At 50.6% G+C, this 23,426-nt stretch overlaps 6 protein-coding genes across 6 annotated transcripts; 4 read left to right on the top strand and 2 right to left on the bottom strand.

Annotated features, from left to right (window-relative positions):
* Window positions 1-427: 427 nt before the first annotated feature.
* Window positions 428-2,520, top strand: MIND_00217200 (DHA14-like major facilitator; the record flags this gene model as incomplete). The annotated part of the gene is made up of 12 exons (XM_037359064.1): window positions 428-616; window positions 665-680; window positions 734-749; window positions 801-840; window positions 891-901; window positions 950-959; window positions 1,005-1,064; window positions 1,118-1,214; window positions 1,262-1,475; window positions 1,529-1,542; window positions 1,590-2,236; window positions 2,287-2,520. The coding sequence occupies 12 exons, from the start codon at window positions 428-430 to the stop codon at window positions 2,518-2,520; spliced, it is 1,548 nt and encodes a 515-aa protein (XP_037224159.1).
* A 729-nt stretch (window positions 2,521-3,249) lies between these two features.
* On the top strand, window positions 3,250-4,720 carry MIND_00217100 (FAD-binding protein; the record flags this gene model as incomplete). Its single annotated transcript, XM_037359063.1, has 4 exons — window positions 3,250-3,518; window positions 3,558-3,800; window positions 3,851-4,426; window positions 4,474-4,720. 4 exons carry the CDS (start codon window positions 3,250-3,252, stop codon window positions 4,718-4,720), a joined length of 1,335 nt encoding a protein of 444 aa, XP_037224158.1.
* Window positions 4,721-4,847: 127 nt separating this feature from the next.
* Window positions 4,848-6,105, bottom strand: MIND_00217000 (RRM domain-containing protein; the record flags this gene model as incomplete). The annotated part of the gene is made up of 6 exons (XM_037359062.1): window positions 4,848-4,969; window positions 5,014-5,456; window positions 5,505-5,570; window positions 5,618-5,724; window positions 5,773-5,997; window positions 6,043-6,105. The coding sequence occupies 6 exons, from the start codon at window positions 6,103-6,105 to the stop codon at window positions 4,848-4,850; spliced, it is 1,026 nt and encodes a 341-aa protein (XP_037224157.1).
* Window positions 6,106-7,989: 1,884 nt separating this feature from the next.
* Window positions 7,990-10,293, top strand: MIND_00216900 (Carboxylic ester hydrolase; the record flags this gene model as incomplete). Its single annotated transcript, XM_037359061.1, has 12 exons — window positions 7,990-8,330; window positions 8,354-8,565; window positions 8,629-8,732; window positions 8,781-8,894; window positions 8,945-8,962; window positions 9,007-9,101; window positions 9,152-9,275; window positions 9,324-9,482; window positions 9,536-9,902; window positions 9,932-10,048; window positions 10,101-10,181; window positions 10,229-10,293. The coding sequence occupies 12 exons, from the start codon at window positions 7,990-7,992 to the stop codon at window positions 10,291-10,293; spliced, it is 1,797 nt and encodes a 598-aa protein (XP_037224156.1).
* Window positions 10,294-10,583: 290 nt separating this feature from the next.
* Window positions 10,584-12,893, top strand: MIND_00216800 (Carboxylic ester hydrolase; the record flags this gene model as incomplete). The annotated part of the gene is made up of 15 exons (XM_037359060.1): window positions 10,584-10,883; window positions 10,938-10,997; window positions 11,044-11,063; window positions 11,110-11,141; window positions 11,189-11,240; window positions 11,292-11,319; window positions 11,368-11,481; window positions 11,534-11,551; window positions 11,599-11,693; window positions 11,745-11,868; window positions 11,918-12,076; window positions 12,134-12,482; window positions 12,533-12,649; window positions 12,700-12,780; window positions 12,829-12,893. 15 exons carry the CDS (start codon window positions 10,584-10,586, stop codon window positions 12,891-12,893), a joined length of 1,614 nt encoding a protein of 537 aa, XP_037224155.1.
* Window positions 12,894-12,936: 43 nt separating this feature from the next.
* On the bottom strand, window positions 12,937-15,248 carry MIND_00216700 (uncharacterized protein; the record flags this gene model as incomplete). The annotated part of the gene is made up of 6 exons (XM_037359059.1): window positions 12,937-13,116; window positions 13,163-14,392; window positions 14,444-14,536; window positions 14,584-14,774; window positions 14,819-15,168; window positions 15,214-15,248. 6 exons carry the CDS (start codon window positions 15,246-15,248, stop codon window positions 12,937-12,939), a joined length of 2,079 nt encoding a protein of 692 aa, XP_037224154.1.
* Between the last annotated feature and the right edge of the window lie 8,178 nt (window positions 15,249-23,426).

Genomic DNA, 23,426 nt, shown 5'->3' with positions numbered 1-23,426 from the left:
GACTGTTTCACCAGCGACAATTTGAGGCGTGTCACAATTGTTTGAACCAGCAGAGTGCCGGAAAGTGAGGTTGGTGACGGACTGACAGGAACCCGTTTCGTGAGATCTACGACCATCTCTTGTTTCTTCACCATTTAGCTCCATAGATGGAACTTTCCTGCAACAACGTGCTTTGCTGCCGCACTGCACAGTCTGCGCTGCCGTGGTGCTGCAGTGGCATTGTGGCAACCTGAGTGGGCCGATCATGCACCGAGGGTTGCATATGTCATTCTGCATGACACAAGCGACTAAACGGCCAACACTCAACGCGTCGTCTCCGAGCGTCCAATGGGGTTAAGCGACCCACACAAATTTTTATAAATATTTCCGCTCCCGCTTGACGTTCAACGTTCACCTTCCACGCGAATCACTGGTTCCACTTGTTTTCATGGCCAACGAGACGACGCCCAGCGAGAACACGGTCAACGGATCCATCCACTCCGCCGCCGAAAAAGAGAAGGATCAAACCAACAAAGAGTCGTTCATCCCGTCGGAACGAGTCGACGACTTTCCGCATGGGATCAAGTTGGCTTTGCTTATTGTGGCCCTATGTTTATCGGTCTTCCTCGTCGCTTTGGTACGTTTTTCTGCCTTGAACGTATCACAAAATACTCATTTCTGAAAGGACAACACCATTATAGGTGTGTTATGTTCCGTTTTCTTCAAGCATATCTTATTAAGATATTCCTTCTAGCTACGGCCATTCCTAGGTAATAACTGAAAATCTAATAAGTTGCTCCAGAGCTTGAACTTTGTTCTAGGATTACGGACGAATTCAAGTCGCTTGACGACATAAGTTGGGTAGGCTCATTTTCTTGCTCAAGTTATGCGCGAATTCATCTATTGCCTAGTACGGAAGCGCGTAAGTAGTTATTGACAAAGCGTCTCTGTAAATCCTACATCCCGGCAGATATCTTCTGGTTCGTTATCCCCTCTGGCTAGTAAAATGATGAACTGTTTCACAGGCCACGGCAGCCACACAACTTCTCTTTGGGAAATTCTATTCGTTCCTTCCAATCAAATGGGTGCGTCAACTTGCTTGTTGCATCTTGTCCATTTAAGCAGTCGTATTTTTCAGGTTTATATCACGGCTATAACTATTTTTGAAATCGGTTCTGCTGTCTGTGGGGCGGCGCCGACCTCGAATGCACTTATCGGAGGTCGTGCGATTGCTGGTATGCTGTGTTATACGATTGGCAGAGCTGGCTAATCCCACCTGCAGGCTTCGGTAGCGCTGGAATCTTCACTGGCGCCCTCATCATCATTGGCAAGTTGAAGTCCTTGCATAACATCTTCGTCGCTGAGCCCTCCTCAGCGCATGCGGTTCCTCTCAGTAAACGACCAATGTATACTGGCTTAATCGGTGCCATGTACGGGCTTGCGAGTGTTGTGGGTCCGCTGATGGGTGGTGCATTCACAGATAAAGTTACCTGGAGGTATGTCGACAGTCCTGGCCGATGCGTCAACTTACTAACCCACGCGACCACAGGTGGTGCTTCTACAGTAAGACATTTTGACCACACCTTTTGCCCGAATGCTGAAGCTCTTAGTCAATCTCCCCATCGGCGCTGTCACGCTGTTCGTGATGGTCTTCCTTTTCAAAATGCCTCATAGTGCCGATCGAGAACCTGTTGAGATGTCCCTTTGGGAGCGTATCGAAAAGTTCGACCCTTTTGGTACTGTGGTGTTCATCCCAGCTATCGTCAGCCTGCTTCTCGCCCTACAATGGGGAGGCAGCAAGTATGAATGGTCGAATGGCCGCATCATTGGGCTTTTTGTCGTCTTCGGAGTGCTCATCATCTGTTTTATTGCGGTACAACTATGGAAGGGCGACAATGCGACCGTCCCGCCCCGAGTCTTCAAGCAACGGTCGATCTGGTCAGGCGCCTTCTTCTCACTCTGTCTCGGCGCGGCTTTCTTTATTCTCGTCTTCTACCTCCCCATCTGGTTCCAGGCCATCAAGGGCACGAGTGCGGTCAAGTCAGGCATCTCTTCGCTCCCAATGATCCTCTCCCTTGTCGTTGGCTCCCTCATTGCAGGGTCTGTTGTCACCGTCACTGGCTATTATACCCCCTGGCTCCTCGTTTCCACCGTGTTGATGTCAGTCGGCTCGGGCCTGCTTTACACTCTGCGGGTCAATACCGGTCATTCCAAGTGGATTGGATACCAAGTTCTCTATGGACTGGGAGTAGGCGTTGTAGGCCGAATTCCACTCATTTTCAATAATAATTGCTCACATCCTCACAGGGAATGCAGCAACCCGTCATCGCGGCGCAAACAGTCCTGCCACTGAAAGACGTGCCTGTTGGGACGAGTATCCTCATGTTCCTCCAAACGCTTGGTGGAGCGCTCTTTATATCGGCAGGCACGAACGTCTTCACGAATCGACTTGTTTCGGGTCTTATCCGTGCCAACATACCCGGCGTCTCCCCCCGCTATCGTCGTGCAGGCTGGCGCCACAAGCTTGAAGAGGCTCATTGACCCGCAATACTTGCCCCAAGTTCTGCTTGTGTACAATGCTGCACTCATGAAGGCATTCCAAGTGTCCGTGGCTATGAGTGCTCTATCGTTAATTGGCGCAGCAGCGATGGAATGGAAGAGTATCAAAGGCAAGGATATTTCTATGGGGGCTGCTGCATAAAATGCCTTTTTAATTCGCTTTCCAACTGTATTCGCTGTGGTAACGGCCCGAGCCGTTTGATTTACACATTATCATAGAAGGGATAGGGCTATTATTGTAACCATACTGGCTTAATGCATGCACACAACTTTGCCGAATTCTAGGATGAGTCATCACATCACACTGTGACATCACAGTGTTTCTTTCAACAGCTTTCAACTACAGTACTAGCCGCATTGATCATTCGGTGCAAATCTCTGCAAGCTATATGATAGCCCTTGCACATCAGTGTACATTTCCAGTCCACAGTCTCTTGGTTCTGGCACTGATTCTCGTCCTCAGGCTGCTGTCAGCACCGGCTGTCAGCTGATTCGGGCTGAATGTGAACAATCTACTGATCAATTCAAGTTGGCGTATTGCTCTCTGCATAATGCCTCGAAACTGCGGAAAAATGCCTCTGATTTTTGTCGAAAACCTCGTGCTATCCGAGGGATAGTGTGTGAGCCGCGCAGACCCGCAGCAGTCATTTATGCCCAACTAAGTATTTGTCTCGCAGCACTCTGCTACACACGCCCAACTGCGCAATCAAGATGAAGGTCGTCATTGTAGGAGGTGGAGTCGGCGGCATTTCGATGTATCTGGCGCTCCGAAAACATCTCGCAGCAGCGTCCCCACCAATCGACATAACTCTTTTCGAGTCCCATGAGAACATCTCGACGATGGTCTCTGCCGTCAATGCCGGACTTTGCATCTCACCTAATGGTCTACGCGCTATTTCTCGCATTTCTGTCGATGCGGCCGGTTATATCCAGCAGAGAGGGTTCTCCAGCGAACTCGTGACCTTTAAAGACTTGAGAGGGTCCGTTTTAGGATGATTAAAAACGGGAACAAAAGCAAGATATGGGATGGGCCAAACGATGATTGCTCGAGACGATGTGCATGATGCGTTTGTGCGGGAGCTTCGGCCTGGCGATATGACTTTGCGGAAGAAAGTCAAGTATGTCAAGGAAAACGGGGACCAAGTGGAAGTTGCTCTGGAGGACGGCACTATGGAATACGCAGACATCGTCATTGGTGCTGACGGTGTTCAAAGTGTCGTGCGCGAGGCCATTTATGGACAACGCTACGCTGCCCAACATCAGTAAGCTTTTTTGTTCGCTCTCTTATACGCACATTCGCTCAGGCTAGCAGAGGGTACATTAGCGTTGGCGGTCTCATTTCCATCTCCTCATTATCCGATTCCTTTCGAAAATCTCTCAGAACTGAAGCAGTCACCATTACTTCGGGTGGCAACAGCTTCCTCGGTTATTCCCCATGCTCCCCAAACATTGCTGATCTAACAAGCGCACGTCTGATGTGGTGGTCTACCTATCAAGCTAAAGAATCTCCATTGCAAACTATATCCGCATCCACTATCCTTGCTCAACTCAAAAATCTGTCCACATCGAGCAAATCTCCAGCAGACTCACCTACTAGCAACGAGAACCTTATCCGCGAACTCTTAACGCTAAGCATCGGCGACTCTTCTAAATCGGGTCTCTTCGTCCTCCCCGAATATCTGACCCCTCCACTCCCACATTGGACGAGTCTTTCTGGCTCGGGCCGGATTTTGCTTCTCGGTGACGCAGCCCATGCTATGTCGTCCTATGCTAGCCAAGGAGTCGCCTGCGCTGTTGAAGATGCTCTTACAATCGCGGTTCTTCTCAAGCACTACTATGTCTCACATCGTTCCAGTGTTACTAATACGCTGCGGAAAACAGGCATTGCGTATGAGACAATTCGTATGAGGCGCATTACGAGGCTTTCGAAGATAGCGTCGGCATCGTATGCTTCACATCCAAAGGAACCTCGAAACTGGTGGCAGAAAGTACTGCTAAGTTGCTTTCTGCGGATTTTATGTCGGTCTTGTGCATCTCTTCCACTCTTCTTGCGATCTTTCCATTCAATAAACTGCATCTAGGTCAACTCCCCAAGTCTTCCAATCATACGCAGTTTGATTACGATGTCGAGTCGGAGATTGCCAAATACATATCCAAGTCTGGTTGCGACAAGGAGCTGTAGAAGGCTGCAGGGCTTATTATTTGTTTGCTGTACACTACATAGAAGAGAGGAGGCTGTAAACAACGAAACGAGAGCAGGGACGACAACGATAGTAGTGATAAGTCAAGTTTCCATCCAGCAGCTTGCCTCAACTTTCATCGACACGGTAACGTTTTCTCGGACCGTCGGGTGGTGTCCCATTGAACCCTCCTTGACCACCTTGCATGAAAGCTGGGTTGAAATGGCCACCCCCATTGAAGTTCCCACGACCTAAACAAATCAGCATATACCGACTCAGTAAGCGGATGACATACCACCACGCATCATCCCGCCTCCACGAGGACCTTGCGGCGGCCCTCCACGTCCTACAAATCCGCCATTGTTCATCATATTCATCCCAGTCATCCCCATATTCATGCCCATTGCCGGCATCCCCATCATGCCAGGCATACCCATTCCAGGCATTCCTCCGCGCATTCCCATCATGTTGTTCATCCCACCACGCATTCCACCACGGAAATTTGCTCCCCCACGATTCATCAGATTGGCCATCATCGGAACACTCGGCATCGGAACACTTCCTGTCTGCTGCTGTGGGGTCTGTTGCATTCGTTGCTCACGGGGTGGCGGGTCTAGACGAAGATTAGAGTCTTGAAACAAATTGTCGCACAACTGCATGCCTTTCGGAAGGGTACGGAATGGATTTCCCTGGGCAGAGCTAGTTAGCGTTGCAGAGGCCCGGCGGCCTTGGAAATCACTAGCCAAGAATATTATGACAAACGCAAAACAACACAACGGGACACACTTGTTATCAAACCAGTTCTTTAACATCATCGCGTTTTGATAGTCTCCACATTCCAAGTACGCGATACTTTGGAGGGTAAATGCCACAACATGGACCACTAAACATGCACGTACCCTTTGGATTTACCGTTGACTTTGTGTTCTGAGAAGGTTATGTCTTTATGATCAATGGAAACCCCGACGTTGAGCGCGACTTGACGAAGGTCTTCATCGGTCGTCCACTGCCGCAGGTCAGCGGTATAACCATGACACGAAGAGAATCACCGAACCCATTGCAAATCGCCGATATACAACGAGTCATTAACGGTTCCATTGCTCTGCGACTGGCCATGCATCATCGAGTTGAATTGAGTACCGGTTTGACCGGAGTTGGAACGGGAAGATGAAGGCGGCTGGTTCACATTCAAGTCGTCGTAGCCCTCATCCTCATCTCTTGGGCGCTTATCACCAAGAGCGGTTGCAGGAGTTGATGTGAGCGTCTCGACATGCTCTCCCTGGTTTACATTCAGCAGCGTCACGAAATATGGAACGATACACACCTCGTTGTCCTGCATTGGCGCGTCCATTTCGCCATACAAGTCAAAGTCGTCTTCCGCAGGCATTGCACTCAAGGCACGGTCAAGAGGAGGTTAAAGGTTTCGTCTATGAGATTGCGATGATATGGAGACAGTTGAGTATCGACGACACGGAAGGTAAGACAGGCAGCAGAAAACGACAACAAGCAACAAGCGCTCTGCGAGTCAGAGAGTAGAACAAGAATGAGCCTCTTACAGGAAGGAAGGATACACGGTCTCTACAGTGTACAACGGGGGTAGACACAATACAGGATCCACGACACAAAAAAGAGGCAGCGGTTGTGGAGGTGAGAGAAGAGGCGCGTGTCACGCGTGATGCCGATGTAACGGCCGGTGTGACGATGGCGCTTGATGATGTCTGGTCTATGTAAGCAATGCGCTCACGTGGATGATTTTTATGTGAGTGGATGCAAGAGGGTAATGGTCTTCAGAGCTGAGCTGCTACCCTTTCGGATGTCCCAGCTTGAATACACCGATAGATCTAGAAGGCTTATGCCGACTACAATCGTCAACATCAGGTCTGTGACAGAGCGGATCACGGCACAGGCTTTCCTTTCCTGAACCATCATCGTACAATATGCAAGCCTACGTTCGGGAAGCAACTACCTCAGACCTCGAACAAATATCGTCCTTCGAGTCTCTCGCATTCATCAATGATCCCGAAATGAACTGGTTTGGTGGGCTGTCGAAAGCTATCGTCGAAGAATGCGCGGAGGCTGGCGCTCGAAGTCTGGGAAACCTGCGGGTATTCCTGGACCTTATTAATCGAAGTGTGTTGATTGTTGGTGGGCGAATAACGGTCATCGCGATACCTCAGCAGTCTCCATCGAGCGAAAAACTTGTTGCGATGGCTGCCTGGCTTCCACCTCACAGGAATATTGAGGGCCCGATGACGTCTCTACGTGCGCGAGGCCATCGAAGCGTATTAGCCTGGGGTTTATATTTTGTCTGGGTGAGCACCACGAAACTTTCCATGCACCGTGACCGCAGAACCTTATTATTTGCCAGCGAGCTTCGTACATATTCAAGCCTCCCAATGGCGCAATCATAAAAAGGTCCCTCGAAGACAAAGGATTGTTAGACGGCGACCACTATCGACTAGAAATCACAGCAACAGATCCTGAATACCACGGTAAGGTCAGTCAGTTCCGGCCATATCTTATCCTCGATTTCATAGCTTGTCAGGATCCTCCACACGGCTTATGGAGGAGGCATTTGCAAAATCCGATATATCTAAACCAATGACGCTAGAAGCGACAACCGAGCACTCGCGCGATGTCTACAGCCACCGAGGATTCCAGGTACGGCCTACCAAATCTTCATTCTCAGTCGTCCCTCTCATGAGCTGGGCAGATTGTGGAGTCAATCACTCTTGGGAAGGGACGGGTAGACGGACGGGGACTACTCGCATCGAACAAAGAATCTTCTGATGGGTTTCAGGTGTATGTGATGATCAAGGCAAACTTTCCAGGATGCGCGTATGCATTTCAGAACTGACCTCTATTTTATTTCTAGTGGCCCCAGGAGGGTAGTCTCCCCAGTCGGTGACCAAAGAACAACAACCAAAACCGGTGCAGATGCGCAAGGATAGCAGTCTAGACCACTCTCAGTAAAGTGACACAACTCGGTCAGAGTGTATCGGGTGTGTTGTCGGTGATCCTGCTCGGTATGCCGCATGCACTGGTAGGCGTATACTGCCTGAGACTAATATGCTACAACACTGGCACGCCATCGACCATCGACCAACTAGGACGACTTGCTTGTATCTTATTGGCCTTCGATGTGGAGTCGGCGGTCACATGTGTCCAGAAGAGAATGCCTTTTTCTTCCTCTGCTGATCTTGAGAAAGCATGCGGGCCACCGATAAATAACGTGGGGATTGAAACTCGAGTATCTCACAACTCTACCGCCATGCAAGCCCTTGCAATTATCTTCGCAGCATTACTCTCAGTTGGCCAGCAAGTAGTCTTTGTTCAAGCATCACTCGACGTTGCCATTGCTACGGGTACTTTCCGTGGCGTAACCACCGCCAATAGGACGGAAAAGTGGCTTGGTCTTCGATTCGCCCAACCCCCTATTGGTCCTCTCCGCTTCAAAGCACCAGTCTCAATCACTAGAGCTGCAACTGGCATTCAAAATGCCTCGTCATTTGGCAATGCCTGCCCGCAGCCAGCTTCAGATACTCTTGGAGCGCCAGTATCGGAAGATTGCTTGTTCTTGAATGTAAAGAAGGCACTCGATTTTATTCCTTGGTAGTATCCGACATGTCTCCTAGGTTTTCAGACCACAAGGGACTGTCTCTACTGCAAAGCTTCCCGTTCTCTTTTGGCTCCACGTACGCTAGCCACCGTCTTCTCCTGTTGAATCCAATGGATCATTTAACATATCTAGGGCGGAGCCTATACCGTGAAGTACCTCATCAATTTCGTCAATTCTATCAGCTAACTTTGTGGAGCGCGGCGTCAAATCCTCAATTCGATCCCACCCGTACGTATGTTTTCCCTATCTCCGTCACCACTCAGATGTTTTCACAGTTTTGATTCAACGCAGCATTGAACTTGGCAATCGTTTCAACGTCCGCCATCGTCTTCCTTTCTTCCGCGTTGCTCTGCTTACCCGAGATTAGAAACTACCGTGTGAACACTTTTGGCTTCGTGAATAATTTCACCAGTCCGTCTTACTGGTCATTCAATGTGCTGTAGCTCGCAAGCGAGTGCGTCCCACCTTCAGATCTCAACGCTGGGTTGCAAGACCAACGGATGGCTATGTTGTTCGTGAAGCAGAACATCGAAGCATTTGGCGGCGATCCATCTAAGGTCTGAAACTCACATCTCCCACGTCTACATTCTTCTAACCCAATACGTAGGTGACGATTTGGGGCCAGGTAACGCCTTCGTGGTAGAGTTATCTGTCAGTAACTTTTTTTAGTCTGCTGGGGCAGGGAGTGCTCAAGTGCACATGCTGTTCCCCGCTTCCGAGTCGCTGTTCCGTGCGGTAATTGCAGACTCATCAACTGGACCGTTGTATGCTGGCGATGATCTCCTTATCGATACCCAGACTGACTTGGCATCAGCAAAAACTCGCCCAATGCAAGCACATATGATGAACCTGGAAAGCCCTTCGCAAGGCTGTTGGCGGCGACGGGCTGTACGGCTGGTCCTAGTGCATTCGATTGTCTACAAAGGGTTCCTTCTGAGGTGCAGTCCCATTTTACTATTCACACACTCTCCGCTAATAAGTCCCAGACGCTAATGGATATCAGTAATACGATGATCTCAAACACTCTTAACAACCAATTGTGGGAACCCTCTGTTGGTCCTAAGGGCAGCTTGGTTACGCAGCGTGCTTCTGAGGTCATTGCTTCGGGCAAGTTCCTTCGTGTTCCTTATCTTGGTGGAACAAATGTGCGGGTCTCCTCTCTCAACTCGCTCAATCAGGTCTTGATCTCGCTTTTCAGGTTAACGAGGGGACATTCTTCAGCACCGCAATCAAAAGCCTTGGATTGAGTGGTGCAGCGGAGGACATGGCCTTCGAGAACTTCATCGGACATCTGGTCATTGACAACAGCACACTCCCAACTCAAGTCTTTACTCGCTCCTTGGCCCTTTTCCCGGCGAACGATCCCGCTTTGGGATCTCCTTTCAATGTCGCAGGCGATTCGCTCTTCAACAGAGCTGCGGCATGGTATACTGGACTTATGTTCTTGGCCCCACGTCGGAGCTGGTTTGAGGTTGCGTCAGTTCGTATGCCGATGTTCGCATACTATTTCCGCGAATTCATCCCCGGCAATGATGTGACCCTAGGAGGCATGGAATCGTCTGTCTGTTCGTCATCACCTGACGGAGTTGAATAGTTGGCCACTTTTCTGAGCTTGAACTTTTTTTTGGACCCTTCCCGGCTGTCGAAACCGCACTTGCCCGACAAATGCTCACATTTTACGTGAACTTCGTTAACGATCTAAACCCTGGCCGTTGGTGTCATGGACTTGCCTTGATTACTTATCGCTTATGGGTTGTTTTCAGCTACTTGGCCTGCTTATCAAGCAGGCAATTCCCGTGCGGTCATGCAGCTCATTCGTGACAACATTACAATGATTCCCGACGGTGCGTCCCTTTTTTTGCTCTGCCTCATCTCTGAAAATACACTACAGACTGGGATACTCACAAAACTGATTTCTTTAACTCGCCTCTGGTCTTGAACGCATTTGAGAAATAGATTCTTCTCACGATAGTGTTTCGATGTTCTTATAGACAGTGATGCTACTCGTCGTCACCACGAGCTCTCAATCCCGCTCGTGGTTTTCGAGACACCTCCAAGACTCACCATTGATTAGACTTAGTATGATCGGAGTACTAGGACTAGTTGTATTTCCATCGGAGAGTTGGCGGTCACGTGTCTTGAAGAAGAGTGCTTTCTCCCTCACCTGCTGATCTTGAGAAAGGCATGCCGGTCTACCGAGCGCCGACGTGGGGATTGCAACTTGAGCATCTCATAACTTCGCCACCATGCGCCTCCTCACAGTCATAGTCGCGACATTGCTTTCAGTTGGCCAGCAGGTATTCGCCTCACTCGACGTCACTATTGCCACAGGGACTTTCCGCGGGGTCACTACCACGAACGGGACCGAAAAATGGCTGGGTCTTCGCTTTGCCCAACCGCCTATTGGCTCGCTTCGCTTCAAGGCACCAGTCCCAGTCACCAAAACCGTAACCGGCATCCAAAATGCGTCATCCTTTGGCAATGCATGCCCGCAACCGGCCTCATCTCTTGGAGCGCCAATTTCCGAAGACTGTTTATTCTTGAATGTGAGCAAGTCGGTATTCATGTTGCTTCTCCAACTGACTGTTGATTTCTACCAGGTGTTCAGACCACAGGGAACGACTTCTAACTCCAAACTCCCGGTCCTGTTTTGGATTCATGTATTCACTTTTTTCTGCAGCTATCCCAGCTTATTCATTGACATAGGGTGGAGCATACACCAGCGGGTACTTTGGTCGACCCTTTTTGGGTTCTTTGTGATGTTTTTTGTAGTGCGGCGTCAGATCCACAATTCAATCCAAGTCGTATGTATCTTCTCTGCATTCCGCTCGCCCCTTAGATGCTTTTCAAGTGCTGCTTCAACGCAGTATCCAACTTGGCAAACCAATGATATTCGTGTCGACGTTTGTGGTCGTCTTCTTTTCCTCTGCGCTGCCTCGCTAATTTAAGACTAGGAACTACCGCGTCAACACTTTTGGCTTTGTGAATAATTTCACCAGACCCTTTTATGACTCATCCAATGTACTGTAGCTCGCCAGCGAAAGCGTCCCACCTCCAGATCTCAACGCTGGGTTGCAAGACCAACGGATGGCCATGTTGTTCGTGAAGAACAACATTGCAGCATTTGGTGGTGATCCATCCAAGGTCACAATTCTTTCGAACTCTCACGTCTGCATTCTTCTCACAGAAGACATAGGTCACGATTTGGGGTCAGGTAACACACTCATTCCTGTCGCGTTATCTGTCGCCAACTATTTCTAGTCTGCTGGGGCTGGGAGCGTTGAAGCCCATTTACTGTACCCCGCTTCCGAGTCACTATTTCGCGCAGCGATTGCAGATTCATCAACGGGGCCTTTGTATGTTTGCGCCGGCGACGGACATTTTAACGGAGACTAACTCGATCTCAGCAAAAACTCGCCCGATGTAAGCACCTTCGATAAACCTGGAAAGCCCTTCGCACGTCTCCTGGCGGCGACTGGTTGTGCTCCTGGTCCCAGTGCATTCGTTTGTCTGCAAAAGGTTCCTTTCGATGTAGATATTGCATTTGTTATTCGCACCTTCGCGACTGATCAGTCTCCAGACGCTGATGAATGCCAGTAATACCATGATCTTAAACACTCTCAACAACCAATTGTGGCAACCTTCTGTTGGTCCCAAGGGCAGCATGGTCACGCAACGCGCTTCCGAAGTCATTGCCTCGGGCAAGTTCATTCGTGTTCCTTATCTTGGTGGAACGAATGTACGCGTCTTCTGTTCTTTTTTACTTACGTGACAAGGGCTTGGTCTTGTTCACCAGGTTAACGAGGGAACAACATTCAGTGCTTCCGTCAGAAATCTTGGATTGAGTGGCTCAGCAGAGGACACTGCATTCGTCAACTACATTGGACACCTCGTAATCGACAACAGCACACTCCCAACCCAAGTCTTTGCTCGCTCCTTGGCCCTCTTCCCGGCGAACGATCCCGCTTTGGGATCTCCATTCAATGTCGCAGGCGATTCGCTCTTCAATAGAGCTGCGGCATGGTATACTGGACTGATGTTCTTGACCCCACGACGAAGCTGGTTCGAGGCTGCGTCGGCTCATATGCCTATGTTCGCATACTATTTCCGCGAATTTATTCCTGGCAGCGATGTAACACTCGGGGGTATGTGATCACTTGACCGTTTATCATACCCTTGCAGAATTTTGGGTTAGTTTTCCACGCTTCCGAGCTTGAACTCTTCTTTGGCCCCTTCCCAGCTGTTGAAACCGCGCTTTCTCAACAAATGCTAGCGTTCTACGTCAACTTCGTCAACGATCTTAACCCTGGGCGTTAGTGTCCATCAATTTACTTGGATTTTTTGTAGCTCATGGGTTTCCAGCGACTTGGCCTGCTTACAAAACAGGTAGCTCTCGTGCGGTGATGCAGCTTATCCGTAACAACCTCACGATGATTCCTGACGGTGCGCCGTTCTTCTTGCTCTGCGCCATTTCTGAGTATAGGTCACTAGACTGGGATACTGACAAGACCAATTTCTTCAATTCACCTTTGGTTCTCAACGCGTTTGAGAAGTAGGACAACGTGTACATTCTCTCTTATCTTTTGACCGAAAACCTTGTCAATCGTCACTTTCTGCCATACGATCGTCGTCATCGAATAAGCGCATTCTCAGGTCTCCGAAGCATTTCGCAACGGTAATCTCGTCCTGTGTGTCCAAAACGCGTATCGGCATCTCCACATCAACTGGCTTCAACGGCGATGATAAGTCCGTGGTGCGCTTCGGTACAGTACGAGAAGGCTACTGAGGGTGAGACCTACATACGAAAAAAAGAACTGGAGAGCACCCTAACATGATCCTGAGGCAACAGTGGACTGAGTGTGCCATCGACTTGATTGGAATTTACGATTCTGGCGCCATGCAGGGTTTCGGATCGTCTTTTGTCTTCCTCAGACGCACAAGGTACGGGGAACTTGACAAATTTGTGTTGGGTGGTAGGAGTCAAATATATCTGACTGCCAGTGTGAGACTGATTGACAAAGCATGAAGGACTCCGTCGAGATAACGAAAATATGGCGTTGGGAGCTCGAGGAGAGGAAGACGGCGGTGCTGGCACTGAAAAGGTCGTAGTTGGTCGGATAAACCCGAACGTGCGTGTTGCTACATTATCGTCCAGCGCAAGCCTGAGGGGTTGCGAAGGTTCATGGGCATGCGGTAAGCGGCCAGAGTCCGTCGGCAAAGAATGGCTGGGTAAGGGGGGAGAACTTGATGAAAGACTTGTCGTTGTGCTCATAGTCGTGTTCGAAGAGGGATTGAGGTTGTTGCTACTGAGAATAGTCATGTCGGTTTCTTCGCTGCTGTCCGAGCCCACAATGTGGTTGAGCCTGGATTGCACTCCAGCTGTGGGTAGGTTGATTCTGCTGTTCTTCCAGTGGGTTTCAGATGAAGGCTGCTTTACTGAGGTGGAAGATGCTGGAAAACGGATCTTGATCTGAGACCGTGGAGAAGGAGTTCGGGGTAGGTTAGCAAGAGACGGTTGATCCTCAGAACGGCTTGGATCATCAGAGTTGTAAACGGAGAGCAAGTGCGATAATGGCGAGTTATTGTCGTTGACATTGATGTGCATAGGGTTATGAAGAGGAGAATCGACTGGAGACGAAGGAGTCGGTGGTCTGGAGTTGGTTATAGCAGGACCAAGTACGTATGCAACATCTTCAGAGTCTTCGCATTGGAGTATGTCCATTGCATCGTCGCCTTGACAGTCGTCCATTGAAATTTGGAGATCCTCTGTGCGAGCTTCTTCTAAACCGAGAATGGCGCCGATGGTATGCCAGGGATTTGCATATTCGAAAAGCGAAGCAGCTGCGTCTGTTCTGATACATGGCGTGGTGAAACCAGAAGCATGAGTGGATAGAGAAACTGTGTTGAGTTGACGGTAGTTAAAGGGTTCTTGATAGACGTCTGGGGAGTTCAAAAGTGCTTCTGCGACACAGTGGTCAATGGAATAATCGGGTTCGATGACATAGCAAGTTGCGGATGATGTTGCACTTGAGGGTCGACTGGCGATTAGGGTCGACTCAACAAAGATTGAGGTTGGAAGAAAAACTTTGGAATTTCATCAACGTACTCGTTGCTGAGGATATTCGTCTGGCTCGAAATCGTCGTATTCTTCCATTGGATCGAAATGATGGACGAATGGCGAAGGCTCCTCCCGCATTCTCTGCGTGGAAAGTTGAAAGTGGAAGGATAATGTGAATAGCTGCTCACTTTCTTTTGTCTGCTTGCTTTCTCTATTCTAAACGAGTCGTCTGTCGCCACCGACTCCAGGGGAGACGATGACCGTCGTCTCTTAGTTAGAGGTGTAGCAACAGATACGATTGAGAGGGTCCCGCCAGTGGAAAGACCAGCCAGGTCTGGTAAGGAGAGTATCCTACTCCTGACACTACGCATCGCGATGGCTGGAGAGTTGTAATGAGATGGACTAGAAGAGAAAGGCACTCACGCTCTGTGGAGTCCAGCGCTTGCAAAACCCTCGACGTCGAACTGCGGCCACCAGAGCTTGAACGTTCTGTATTTGTCCCTCTTCTCGGGTAGTTGTGGCGACGACTAGGTGTTTCTGGAGCTTGTTGTCGAACGATAAAATCTTCGGGGTGTTGAGATCGGCCGTGAGCATGTAAGAGTTCGATGTCCTCCCTCGTAGCTTTCATTCCTACACCTTGAGGTGCCCTCCCATAGCTTGTAGTCCGTCCACCAAGTCGCAGAGCATGGGTCATAACGTCCAAACGTTGTCGATTGAAATGAAGCTTTTGTGCCCGGGTAGCAGCGTCTTTGGTCTTAGAACGCGCAGCATTCCTGAATTGAGGTCGGTGCTGCTAATATGGTATTGCCAGGACTTACCGCTTGCCACCCATGTAATTGGTGCCCGGCGCCATTGAGCTAGATGCATCGACTTATATAAGCAACTCTCTTTCCAATGAACATCATCATGTTCAACTTTTTTTTTTTTTTTTTTTTTTGAATCACATTTATATACCGCGTAAAAGTATGCAGGTGTGCTACTAAGGCGCGGTGCTCGGAGAGCAAGGGCCGGGTTGGGTTGAGTGTCATTTGTTGCCCTGCGGGGTTGATATATTGGTTTCCGTGTACGAATTTGAGCAGCGTCTGATTCGCTGACGTCCCCGTGAGTTATTTGGCGAGCGTAGAGCATGAAGGTCATAGGGGGGGCCATAATTGGGCGGGTTGGCAGTGAGGTTCGTGTGTAAGAGGGCTATCCCGCCGCTCTTGAACATCTTCAGGTCGTCCTTCCATCCATCTAACCATGGTCCTCGATGCCGCCCGCATCGTCTTCATCGTCAGATAATTCCGCCTCCGGCTCGTCTTCCAGCGTGGGAAGGGTCGTTTCTTCGCGTGGTCTTCCGGTCTTCGTGAATGCCCCGGATTCCTCGAGGAATTTGGACAGCGCTGCTATCCCCGACGGTGTGCCGAGGATTTCCGTCATTGCTATATCTCTTGATGCCTTCTTTAGATGGTATCGATGTTGGCTGTAGCGCGTGCATTCGCAAGATATGTGTACGTGTCTGCAACTCTGCCCTGCAGGGCAGTGAACGCCTCGTCCGGGACAAATCGACTGTAGTACTCGCCTGTATATCCATGACCTGTGCGGCATTGGATTAAACGACCAAAGACCTCCCGTTTTCTGGCGAGTGCCTTGAAGTGTTTCGTAGGGCTTCAGCGATGGCCTGATCTTGTCAGCTAGCGCGAACCCGCCCTCTGCTTTCCTGTTCTGTTTCCACTCACCGCGCCAGTCCCTTTGCAGCTTGGCCTTCGACCGTCGGATGGCGTTGGCTCTGGTGCCTCGCAATTCCGTGCCGCGCTCTGTGCCTTCTTTCGCAAGTTCGTCTGCCCTCTCGTTGCCCGTATGTCTTCATGTCCGGGGCCCACGCGATCTCTGCCGTTCGGTCCATGTCGTCGTCGAGGAAAGCCGCAACCATTGTGTGGAAACGGTGGGCGACCAACTGTCCGGGTCGTGGTTTGGGATTAAAGATGGTTTTGATGGCTGATGTGTTGTCCGCGAAAAAGTGCAGGTGCTTGATAGAAGCATCTGCTTTGGCCATTGCCGTTGCCTTCTGGCTCCAAGGAGTAGAGCCGCCATCTCCCCGTCATATACTTCCGCGTGTCCACCTAGTCCTTGCGAAGTTCGCAAACATTTCCTCGTTCTCTCGGTATATTACCACTCCCGCGCCAACCCTTCTCATGCGGTGTATCTCCCTAAGTGAGCCGTCCGAATAGATAAGAAGGTGTGATGGGCGTAGTGCCAGGTCCGCCACTCGCTCAACGTGGGCTTTGGCTGCCTCTGCCTTGTTCATTCCTTGTGTTGTCGACACCTTCATCCTACCCCGAAGGCCGACTCTGTGCGCGACGCCATGGTGGTGTAAGGAAGGGTGAAATTCTCTCGTCCTGTGGGCTCGTGTGCCGCGCAAGCCTTTCTAGCTGAGTCGTCTTCCGCTGGTCGGCTTTGTTCTTGTTCTGGGGTTTCATGGGCATTGGTGGGGGAGCCAATGGAGGGTTTCCGCTACGCCAAACATCAGGTAGACGTTGGATGACCGGGTTTCGGGTACTCAGCTTGTTGAACCGTATTCCTGCTCGCCGATTTGCCTGATCAAGCGCTAGGTGTATCGGGGGTATTGATGCTTCGATTTCTAGTGCGCGCACAGGAGGGTGTGCGAATGCTGCGATATCAACCTTAGGGCTCTCCGTTGGACTTTCTCGAGCTCCTTGGCATGGCTCTTCTTGCCTGTCCACCAAACACAGCTTGCATAACACATAACTGGAATGACACATGCCTGGTATAGTTGTCGTAGGTGGCCTTGGGATAGCCCTTTGACTGTATTAGCGAGCATTGTGGTCCCGTTGACCGTGTTTGCTGCCCGGCCGCGAGTGTCTTCACATGGTGGTTGAAGAGGAGTTTGCGGTCAAGGAACACGCCGAGCCACCTCAGTGAGGTTGAGACCAGGACTGTAGTGTCGGTGCCGTCGGCGCCTGGTAGTTTGATTGAGGGGGACTTGTCCTTCCGCCGCCGTGTGTAGTGCATCAGTTCCCGCTTGGTAATATCGATGTCTAGTCCCGCTGCGTGTAGCCAGTCTTGTACTCGAATGTAGGCAAGTCGTAGCATCCTAACGTTAGTATCGAGCGAAAATGATGAGACGTACAGTTTGCCATCGTCTACATACATAATCAGAGACACGTTCGATGGGTCGTCCGGGAGGGGTATGTGTCCCACGATTGAGTTGTTGGGTTCAAATGCTTCAAGGAGCCCGCTGCTGTAGAATGCCGCTAGGATTGGCGAGACCGGTGAGCCTTGTGGGATTCCATTCTCGACTGGCTTCATCTCCCCTCGTACCCGTCAAGGCATACTGCGGCTTGGCGGTCTTCCAGGAACGGGCTGTCCACTTGACGTATTCAAGCGGGATTCCTTTTCGTCGTAGTTCGCTAAGTAGTCTCCTGTGGTTGACGCAGTCAAAGTACCCTTTGATGTCAAATGTTAGGGCAGACGTAACTTTACCGTTGTTCCACGCCGCCTGCACATCGTTTGTGAATGTGAGCAAGGCATCTGTGGTTGATGTGTTAGATACACCTCCAAATTGCGTGCCGGGACCAGGTCATGACGACCAGCAAGGTAAGCCAGTCGTCTTGCAACAATTTTCTCGAGGACCTTGCCTAGGCATTCTAGGAGTTGAATTAGCCTATACGCGTGTGGGTTTGAGTAGTCTGGCTTGTTTGGCTTTCGTAGCGCCACTGCTATTGACTTCCGCCAATGTCGCGGGTGGTAGCCGTTCTTGAGGCATTTCCGCATAAGTGTGGTGATCTCTTCCTGCGTCTCTGGGTCTGCGCCCCAAGCCCACCGGAGGATCTTGTAGGAGACCTGGCTTTCCCCAGGGGCAGATGACGTGCTGGAGTCGAAAATTGCCTCGCGGACCTCTTCTGTGGTAACTTCCTGGTATTCTAAGTCGTCCTCGAGTCTATCACTCAGGTTGACATCAGGTTCTTGTTCTAATACCGGTGGAGGCTGGAACAACTCATCTCTAATTGCGTTGCATTTTTCCGTATGGGTCACCGCTGGATCCTGTCCACGGCGCGTTATTGCAGGTGTCGGGTAGTTGCGTGTCCCTTTCGACCAGTTGCGGAAGCCCCAGATATCTGCCGTCTCCGCCGTTTGTAGTTTCTCTATCGCCCACTTGGCTTTCGAGCGCTTTACGAGCCTCTTGAAGAAGTTGCTGATGGTCTTTGCTCTCTTCCGTAAGTATCGTGATCGTTGTCCACTTCTCGTCTCCATCGTCCTGAGCTCTATTTGGGCTTGCTTGAGCTTATTGGCCGCCTCCTTAAGCTCGGCTGTCCACCATGGTTTCGCCGCCTTGTTTGGTGTCTTTACCTTCCCCACACTCGCTGTCGCTTCGTGCATCGCGTCTGTTAGTGCTGTTGCCGCTAGCTCCAGCTCGTCGTCCGTAGGGGTGGATTCCCCCATGATTGGCGTGATGTTTGCCAATCTCCTTTCGTGTTCGTACCTAAACGCAGACTGCCAGTCCTTCGGCTCAACTTCAGATAAGCTGTACCTTTTCGCCCGCTATATTCTGGATCTCGTGTCGTCCCTGGTCTATGGTGAATCTTATACCATGGTGGTCCGATCCATATGACATGCCGCGATCGACGGACCAGTCTTTGATTGTTGCGTTCGTTGCTCCAATTGCGTTGGTCAGTGTAAGATCTATGACTGAACTTGACCCGCGCGAAGAGTGTGGAGTGAATGTTATCTCAGCTTTTTCGTTCATTAGCGTGTATACCGCTCCCCCGTTGTCCCCAGATAACCACTCGACAAACTTTCTTGACCGTTCGTTCGAGTTCTTGTTCAGGCATGACCAGAGTTCGTGGTGCAGGTTGAAGTCGCCGAGGATAACAACTGGGCGGTCCATTGGGAGGATGAGCTCGGCTAGCTTCTCCACCGAGCTGTATGGCAACTCCGTGTCATTGTATAGGTTTATGACGAGCACTGTCGGCGCTCCTTGTTGTGTCACATCCACCGCTTGCATGTCGAGGTCCTTCAGCAGGTCGGACCGTAGCGTGACCTGGAAATCAGGGCGTGTTTTGAAGTAGGTCATAACTCGGGGTTGTTTGTCCTTCGGTATGTTCTCCACCGGGAGCATTGGAGTCCATGCCTGTTGTGCCATTGGGCCGCGTACATCGTTTCCGTTTGTATCCGACCCTATTCTTGACCAGCATGGTTCTTGAATAAATAGAATATCGAAATCTCTCACCGCATCGTTCAGTAATCCAGCCAGGGATTCTGGTTTCTTGTTGACATTCAGTTGTCCAAGTCGGATTGGTCGTGTTTTAAGTGTTCGCCGGTTGTGTCCAGTCATAGTGTCTCGAATTGATGGCGGTTGTTCGTGTAGGCTTCGGCAATGCTCTCCGGCGTTAGAGTCGATCCTGCAGGCAGGGCGGCCCTTATATTGCGTACTGCTGTATCTAGGGCTGTCAGTTGTTCGTTAGACAGTACATTGAACTGGTTTTGGTCCTGCAACTGCCTGTTCGTGCCCTCCTCCCGCGTTTGAGCAGTTGGCGGGCCGGCGGGCCTCGTCTTGCGTGTCCTCTTTGCTGTCTGCCAGCCTTCTTCTCTGTCTGTCGCATTCGTCTTTGTGTTCGAGCCGTTCTTTGCCGCGCTGTACCGGGCCAGTCTTTCGGGGCACTGGCGAGAGTCCGCCGTATGGTTCGCATCCGTGTCCGTTTTTCCCTTGCAGTTCACGCACTGTATAATGTGCGCGCAGAGTGTTTCCCCGTCTAGCTCCATTCCCTCCGCCTCCGACTCAGCTCGGCATTTGTTGCATTCTGCTGCCGTTGTGTCCCGGTGTTGTTCGTCGGTGTGGGCTTCTGCGCAGATTCGGCATCGCGGTTCATTCTTGCATGTCGCCTGGAAGTGGCCAAATCCTTGGCACTTCTTGCATTGGATCACTGGCGGCTTGTCGGTGTATAGGGATACGCGGCAGTATCGACCGAATAGGGCGAGGGCTTGGACTTGCCGGGTTAGGTGTCTAGCTGAGTCTGAGTCTTCTACTGCAAAGACAATGGACGAGAAGCGGGCCATCCCCATTTTCAGCTCTTGTTCCGTTCTCAGCCAGGCTGGTCGTCTCAATATCTTCAGCTCGGCATATTCTTTGTTATTCTCAATTAGCTCCTGGTGTAATGTTTCGGAGTTGTATATCCCGGGGATGTCGTCCAGCATGCCTGTGCGCACACCATCTACCTTGATTTTCACCCACTTGGTGTCTGGTAGTGCCAACGCTGGGTATGTTCGGGAGATCACGTCCAAGAACAGATGTTGGAACTGTAGAAGTTCTTTCGCGTTTTGGTCGCTTCGGAGTGTGATCACGCAGTTGCCGTTGTCGTTGTATTTAACTGACACTACCCGCAGGTGTTTTGCGTCGTCATTGGCCGCCAGTCTTTCGTTTATCTCTTTGCACGCAGTGGTGGGGTCTGGCCTTGATCCTGCTCCGCTCGAATCTTCTTGGATCTGGACAATGAGTCGGGCATTGTGATGGGGCTTGCGTGGGTTGGTTGTCTGTTTCGAATTTGTCCCTGGTGTATTCTTCCGTGTTGGGTTAATTGTTGGCCCCAATGTCGGTGGTGTGTTTGTTGCACTATGATTGGTGTTCGGCGTCGCGTTGGTCGTAGCTACTGTTTGTGCCTCCATCTGGCGTTCGAGTTTTTCCAGTTTGCTCATGAGTGTGCTTTCCAATTCCCTTGTCCGTCTAGCCAGGTCCGCTACCAGTTCCGCTGCCACCACGCTCTCTCGCTTGGCTGCCTCAGCATTATAGGCTAGTGACCGGAGAGTTTCTTCTGTCCATCTTGCCTCCGCGTGTGTGGTGTAGTACATCTCACACATTGCGTGCCGGGATTTTATAGTCCGAGTATGTGCTTCCCGGTTGCGCGTCTTCTAGCATTGAGACCATCTTCGTCGCCTCGATAATGGTCTTGTAGAGCTCCATTTTGACCTTCTCGCTGCGTTCTTTCGATTGCATCGGTGTGGTGTCCCCTGGGGCGAATATCTCCGGTGTGTAGTGTTCCTCACTGTATCGTGACTCCTCGTCGTACTCGAGTTCCGCCGAGTCCGGTCCGTGGTCTAGCGTGGTCACGGTACCGTGTATGCTGGCGAGCTCGGATTCCTGTTGGAAGACGTCCATTCCCTCATCTACCGTGTTCATTATCTCCCCTTCCTCCATCGGGTTGCTTCTCTCGCGTCCGAACTTGACTGGGGAGATTGCTCCAATGGATGATTTTGCTATTTGCACCACTCGGGTGGTTGTTCTCCTTATCGAGCTTCCGGGACCGCTTTGTTCTTTTGTCGTCGTATTGTCCTGCGTTGCGTAAGGGGCTTCGCGTCGCGTGCATTGCGGATTGAGGACTGCCGGCGGGACGGGAGGGTTTGTGGTGCACTTTGAGGTGTGGTTCTGGCGCGCGTCGGAGTTTTAGGTGAGTTTGGGGCTCGCTGGGAACTTATGGCTCGATAGCCAGCACTTTTTTCCGCCATACTTCGTATTATTCCGTACTCAGGTCGCGCTCCGCTGTTTTTAGACAGCGGGGGTTGACTTTGATGGACGTTCCAAAAGAAGAAGGACTTGTCATGTTCAACTTCTTTGCTGAGATTCAGGGACTGCAACAACCCACCCTGGAACTTGGTTTGCTGCGCTCAAGAAATTCTGCATGACCTCAGTTGAACAACCTGATCCACGTTGCTGAGCCCTCCACAAAATTCAACGTTCAAGTCAGGGAATAACTCATATACCTTTGCCCGAGACTCCAGCCAGTACAACAGTATTCGCAAGACCGGAAGCCTTACGTAACCACTCTCCACCATCCCTCACGCGATGATACTTTGCGGCACAATTTTGAATTACACAATGACCAAAAGACTATAAGGCGAATATCGAAGGTAATAATATTAATTTGGCCATGAAGGCGAATCTGATGAAGCTAGGTGTCGTTAGAAAGCGCATGCTCAGGATAGACGATAAGCACCGAATAGTATGCCAAGTTATATCGCTCAAGCGATAATGCAGCTTCCACTCGAGCCACTACCTGAATCGTCGTTCGCGGGCGGGAGTGTGGTGGTGTCCTCCCCTGCAGACTACGCAACTTCCGCTAGACCCCGAACCGGAATCCTCGTTGACCGGGGGTAGGACGACGTCCTCGACTTTGCGGGTAGAGATGGTGGTGAATGAGTCCATTGGTACTCGGTTATAGATGAGGAGGTGGCGCTCGGAAAGATTGGCAAGGGTCAAGCGGGACAAGCTTGGGGGTCTTGCTCCTCCTGCACGCCTTTTATCCTCTCTCCCAGACTGACTCGTCTTCAGGAACACTCTTCCGCTCGGATTAATCAGTCCTCATGCTTCTAGAAACAAAAAGCAAGTCCAATCCGCACTAGGTCAGTACGATCGTGTTGCCACAATAGACGGAAACCAACAAAAGTTGGATGTACCGATCAAGGAATATGACTCAGCGGAGAAGTCCCACGAGGGTGATTGTGAAGCGCGCGAGGAGGATGAACCATGCGAGAATATAACTACCTTGGGGAGTAAACAATAAAAGTCCATGATGATCGATCCTTGAGGTTGTTGTTACGCGGCAATAATGCCTTCAAGTTCGCGAGAACGACCGGACTCAACTTTTTAGTCGCGTGGCCCAGGGAAAACCTCAGTCTACGAGGCTGAAAGTCTTTTTGACTCAGTGTTGCGCGACAGTGGGAACTTTTCCATTGAATTTCACATGATACCAGAGTGCGAACTTGCAGCTAAAAAGAGCCGTCGAGACACTCAAACTGCACAGAAAATGTCACATTACATCTTCAGAACTAATAAATAGTAAATACACCGTTACTGTGTCGGCCTATCAACAGCGTGATGCTCTAGTTTCCGAATGGGAACTTGAATTTGAATGGGAAGCCATTGGGGAAACCAGTGAACCCCCCGCTTTTGCCGCCACCGGATGAAGACGCAATCGCGGTCGCGGCAGCACCATTACCGACAGCAATGACGGTAGTCGCTAGTTTCTGAAGAGCGTCT

Source organism: Mycena indigotica, assembly GCF_014461135.1.
Source record: "Mycena indigotica strain 171206Taipei chromosome Unknown Mind.scaff0002, whole genome shotgun sequence".
Taxonomy (NCBI): Eukaryota; Fungi; Basidiomycota; class Agaricomycetes; order Agaricales; family Mycenaceae; genus Mycena; species Mycena indigotica.
Note: the sequence above shows the minus strand (reverse complement) of the source record. Positions and strands in the feature narration are given on the sequence as shown.